Source organism: Frankliniella occidentalis, unplaced genomic scaffold (genome assembly GCF_000697945.3).
Source record: "Frankliniella occidentalis isolate FOCC.00 unplaced genomic scaffold, Focc_3.1 Scaffold1810, whole genome shotgun sequence".
Lineage (NCBI taxonomy): Eukaryota > Metazoa > Arthropoda > Insecta > Thysanoptera > Thripidae > Frankliniella > Frankliniella occidentalis.
In genome coordinates this window covers 11,494-16,795 of record NW_026268908.1, presented here as the reverse complement: position 1 = coordinate 16,795, position 5,302 = coordinate 11,494, and the positions used below count along the sequence as shown (strand labels likewise).

Sequence of the window (5,302 nt, the reverse complement as noted above, 5' to 3'; positions counted from 1 at the left end):
TTCAAATACCAAGGTCCCCAATTTTTTTGTAGTTAGTACTCATCCAAATGATGAAGTTGGGACAATAAAATCAAAAATCTAGGTCTGCGTGTTTTGAGATACAAATTTTTGAATGTTTTAACCCTAGCCAAAATGACCCCATTGTGAGTCAAAATTTTTTTTTATTTATTTTTAAACTCAGACTATATGTGCCCTTTCGATTAAGTACAAGTACATCCTCCTATCTTGAATACTTTAGGATCCTCGATTTTAATAGATTTCAATATTTTACAAGATTTCTTAAAATTGCTAAAACTTTGAAGCCCCATAACTTTTGAACCGTTTGAGCTACAGACCTGCGCTTGGGCTCGTTTTGAAGCCCAACACTATTCCTACAACCCACAGGAATCGTGCGGATTTCAGTTGGGGTCGGGTCGGACGAGTGCTGAGTTGAGAAATTTTGACCCAACTGCCCCCTCCCTCCCCTGACTCCTCCAATTAACTTTTCTTTCTTGCGGGTGTTTGTGCGCCACACTGCTTCTTTCTCTCTGACCCCTCCTTTCCTCCGCTTTTTTTCGCCCCGCCGCTCTCTATTGCCCCCTCGCTCCGCGCTCCCCGTCTCTCGCTTGGACCCGCCAGGCTGGCAGCGGCGCGCGCGCTTGGCGCCCTTGCGGCTCGTTAGAGCAGATTGCTGCTGTATGCGCCGGTGGTGTTTGAGTTTCGGCACTGCGAGGGGAAGAGGGGCTGGTGCGAGGCTCCCGACTGTGGGTCAGTAGGGGCAGCACGCATTCTCCCGTTTAGGCGACTTTTGGACGCACCCCGGTGGCATTTGCCCAAGTAGGCAATCAGGAACGGGAAGGGAATTTCTTTGAGGTTAAACGCGCAGAGATTCCACTGGAGCAGGTGGGCGGTAGGCGTTTAGGGAAGCGTGGTGCAAGAAAGGAGGGGCGTGGGATTGGGGGAGATGGAGTTTCAGACTGTGATTAAACACATGTGTGGCACTTGGAGAAACATTTGCACTCCCGCAGACAGTGCGGCGCTGTGCGGCGCGCAGCATGCAGAAGGCTTATGAAGTATATCGTTTCCCCGGACCCAAAGGTGTCCCGGCGCCTCCCCTACCATCTCTCACGTCTGTTGGCGCTGCCGCCACTGCTGCTAGTTTTGTCGCAAACACTGTTATTTAGTTATAGCGTCTTACGGCGGAGCATTGAGCATTAAGCATGGCTACATTACGGGTGTCTTGAGCCGAAATGTGTTGCTAAAGACATTTACAGTACCTGCACAACAACCACACTGGTAGGTAAAACAAGTGTGCACAATTTGCACACCAGCGTGTGCAAGTTATGATTTTGCACTTTACATGGTGTTTAACTCAAGCTGTACACTTGCGTCGTTAACAAATTTTAGACGTTTTTTTGTAAACGTTTCAATTCTGCATACATGGACATATGTGCGCGCACACACAGTTCTATGCTATGAATATGTGTGAAATGTGTGCAAACCATCTGCCATGTCACCACCATCCAAAAAACCTGTAAACTGCCCCTTAACGTGAGCATTGCTCCTGGGGCCCATCAAATGTGAAATAAATAAATAAAATAGGAACAATATGGTGTGCAGCTGCGATACTTTTCGGAAGTGTCTTAAGTTTTAACACTAATGGACGTTTAACCCAGTTAGACACCACAATGCATTGAAAAAATGACAATGTAAGCTTAAGCCGTGTTTAATCATCTATTGTCTTTGTTTACAGCGAACAGACAGATTGGCAAGGCAGCTCACTCACTAATCAAAATGCCAGTCCAGTGTCCACTTTGCGGGAGAAAGTGTTCTTCAGCATCTGCGCTAAGGACCCACGTGATGCGCACCCACACAGGAGAAAAGCCATTCGAGTGCGCGTTGTGCGACAAGAAGTTCTCCAGTGCTAGTCATCTGCGGAAACATTTTCGCACCCACACAGGAGAAAAGCCATTCGAGTGCACGTTTTGCGACAAGAAATTTTCCAGTGCTAGTAATCTGCGGGAACATCTTCGCACTCACACTCGTGAAAAACCATTCGAGTGCACGTTGTGCGACAAGAAGTTCTCTGTTACCAGTAATCTAAAGAGACATCTGCGCACTCACACTGGAGAAAAGCCATTTGAGTGTGCGATGTGCGACAAGAAGTTCTCTGTTACTAGTAGTCTACAGAGACACCTGCGCATTCACACTGGAGAAAAGCCATTTGAGTGTGTGTTGTGCCACAAGAAGTGGCCCAATGCTAGTGATCTGCGGCAACATCTTCGCACTCACACTGGAGAAAAGCCATTCGAGTGCACGTTGTGCGACAAGAAGTTCTCACGTACTAGTGATCTGCGGGACCATCTTCGCACTCACACTCGTGACAAACCATTCGAGTGCACTTTGTGCGTCAAGAAGTTTTCCAGAACTCAAGGTCTGCGGAACCATCTTCGCACTCACACTGGAGAAAAGCCATTCGAGTGCACGTTGTGCGACAAGAAGTTCTCTACGTCTTTTGGTCTACAGCAACACCTGAGCACTCACACTGGACTAAAGCCATTCGAGTGCTCGTTGTGCGACAAGAAGTTCTCTGTTACCAGTAATCTAAAGAGACATCTGCGCACTCACACTGGAGAAAAGCCATTTGAGTGCGCGTTGTGCGACAAGAAGTTCTCTGATACTTGTGATCTACAGAGACACCTGCGCATTCACACTCGAGAAAAGCCATTTGAGTGTGCGTTGTGCGCCAAGAAGTTCTCTACCCCTTCTGGCCTGCGTGTTCATCTTCGCACTCACATTGGAGAAAAGCAGCTCAAGTGAACTTGTCTAAATCTGAAGTACTGTGGAGAATGCATACCTGTGTGGCAACGTGAGGTAGTTTGCAATCGCAGTTTCAAAATTCATCCTTGCTACAGTTAGTGTGAACAACTGACGATGTATCAATTAAAATTCAATCGAATCAGCAAGTGTTCATTTACTGTTACCTTTGATTCTCAGCATTAAATTTATTTAAACCATCGACATTTTACACATTGAGTGAGTGCTTCATGTAGTTATACGCAACACTGATATAAACCCTCAAACGCTCGGTAAACACGTGTAAAGCGCCCAACTTACACATAAAGCATCAAAAGATCTAAAGCCACTCAAACTTTCCGCCTTTTCTCACTTGCATTGAGACAAATGCATTTCAATGTAGAATCTACGTGACGCATACCGGAAACGGATCAACAGTGGTGCGACCGAGGGGTCGACAACGCAGATTTTTCGTGTACATCGAATATCTGGAATATTTTTGGAATATCTGAAATTTTTTGGTAGAATATCTAGAAATTGTTGGCGAAATATAGGGAATATTCTTGCCTGTGTTGTGTACTTGGTCCAGGTGCCCCCTCAGGTGCCACCTTTGTTTCTCTATTGCCATCTTTCCGTTCCGTCCCGCGGGGCCGTGTTGTCCCTCCCCACACACCATCAGCAGGAGCGGGCCAATACGCGGCGCGGGGCAAACAAGCTCAGCCGCACGCAAACATGCAAGGCCCTCCCCGGGCTGTGCAACTAACCGCGACTGATACAGCCGAGCCTCCTCACCTCTCCTCCGCGTGCGTGGGAGGTTGGAGGAAGGGGCCAGAGGACGGAGAGAAATATAGGAAGGAGACGCGCCTGCCGCTCTGATAATAATTAGTCTCATCAGCCGCCCCTGCTGCTGCAGCAGCATGCTTCCGCGCACTGGCTACCCGGCGCGCATAAGTAGGTGGGAAAGGTGGCCCCTACACGACCAGGGCGGCGGCCCTCTTCTTGTACGTGACGATGAATTTTTCATGCCCCAGAGTATGCGCTGGGCATGAGCGGTATGAGCGCTCTTTCAACAATAGCCCTCCTATTCACTCGTCTGGCGTGTAGCTCCTCCTCTCCCCTCTCCATAGCCCACCCATTTCCACTCCCTAACTCTCGCCATTCTTGCTACTCTTACTCCTCTCTCCTACTTTTGTCCATCCAGCAGGTGCAGACTATTTCTATCCCTGTCCTACCCATTCACTGGTCTCCTACACTCTCTCGTATTCTCTCGGCCTCTCTCACTCACACGCTCTCGCTTGATCTCTCTCTCTCTCTCTCTCTCTCCTCTCTCGCTAGCTCTCGGGCTGGGCATTTGATTTCCCCCGTGCCCGCTCAGGCGTTTGCCCGGCCATTGCATTGAATCTCTTGCCCTGAGCCTGGACGCCTGCCGGGCCTGGCCTGGCCGCGGTGCATGTGAGCCGCGGGGTGGGCTGGGCGCGCTGCAAGGTAATCCCGGCCGCGGCGTGGGTCGTGGCGCCCGTGGCGGGCCGCGGTGTGGCCGGGGGACAAAATAATGGCTTGCAAACACTCGAGGAACAGGGCCTTAATCCGTCTTCGGAATGCTGTCACGCTCAGTGGAGCAAAAATAGAAATCCGGGACTCTTCGCATGGGGCGGTGGCGGGTCGGGGACGGGGAGCCGGAGGGTGAGGTGGGAGGGGGATCCCTCGCGGGGCCGTTAAGACAATACGGCTCTCCATGGGAGGGGCGAAAAATCGGAAGCTGCCCGCCGCCTCTTATACAATGCAAAGCGGGGCGAGCGAGAGAAGGGAGCGGGGGGGGGGGGATAAAGAAGGATTCGGCCGCGCCAACAAAGAGGGCAGTCAGGGAAGCGAGAATTGGCGATAGTGGGGGGCGTTCGCTCTCGCGCAGCAGGGCGCGCCGGCGGGAACCTTCAAAGGTGGCCGGGAGGGGCGCCGGCGCTCGTCTGAATGGCGCTATGGGGGGGCAGCAGCTCGCGAGCTGTGTGTCATTAGGTGTGGGAGGCGCAGCCCGGCACAGCCCGGCCTCCCTGTATTAATCCACTCGGGAATGCAAACAGGCTGCTCGCTCGCACGCGGCCGTTATAGTCGCTAGGACGACGGCGATGGTGGTGGAGGGCCGGAGGGGTGTTGAGCTGGGCCGGGCTCGCTCGAGTGCTGCCCAAGTGGGGCGGGGGCGGTCTGTGCGAGCGGCGAGTGGCTGGGTCTGGGCGCTCGCTGCGCGCTGCGCGATTGTAATTGTCGGCACGGGACGAGATGGAGGCCCCTCTGCACCCTAGCCCCGCCCCGCCCCGCCTCACCTTCCTCCTACGTACCCGGAGGGGTAATTACTCCCTGCCCTGGCCTGCGGTGCCACCAGCTGCTGCAGTACCCTGTCGAGAAGAAGTTGTCACACTGTCAGAAATGTTGCACCAAGGTACATTACTAAATGGAAAAGTAGGTATGCAATGCAGTAAGCACGTGATCCCTGTGCCCGGGTAAAAATTGTTTGTACTCAAATTTTATAGAA

General features: G+C 51.8%; 1 protein-coding gene across 1 annotated transcript in view; it reads left to right on the top strand.

The window, feature by feature from the left end:
* LOC113207853 (zinc finger protein 235-like) overlaps window positions 1-2,941 on the top strand; it is a 4,228-nt gene extending 1,287 nt beyond the window's left edge. The window contains exon 2 of the mRNA XM_052276133.1: window positions 1,733-2,941. Coding sequence (XP_052132093.1) covers window positions 1,774-2,799 — 1,026 coding nt within the window. The 5' untranslated portion in view covers window positions 1,733-1,773 and the 3' untranslated portion in view covers window positions 2,800-2,941. The remainder of the gene's footprint in view (window positions 1-1,732) is intronic.
* Window positions 2,942-5,302: the final 2,361 nt, after the last annotated feature.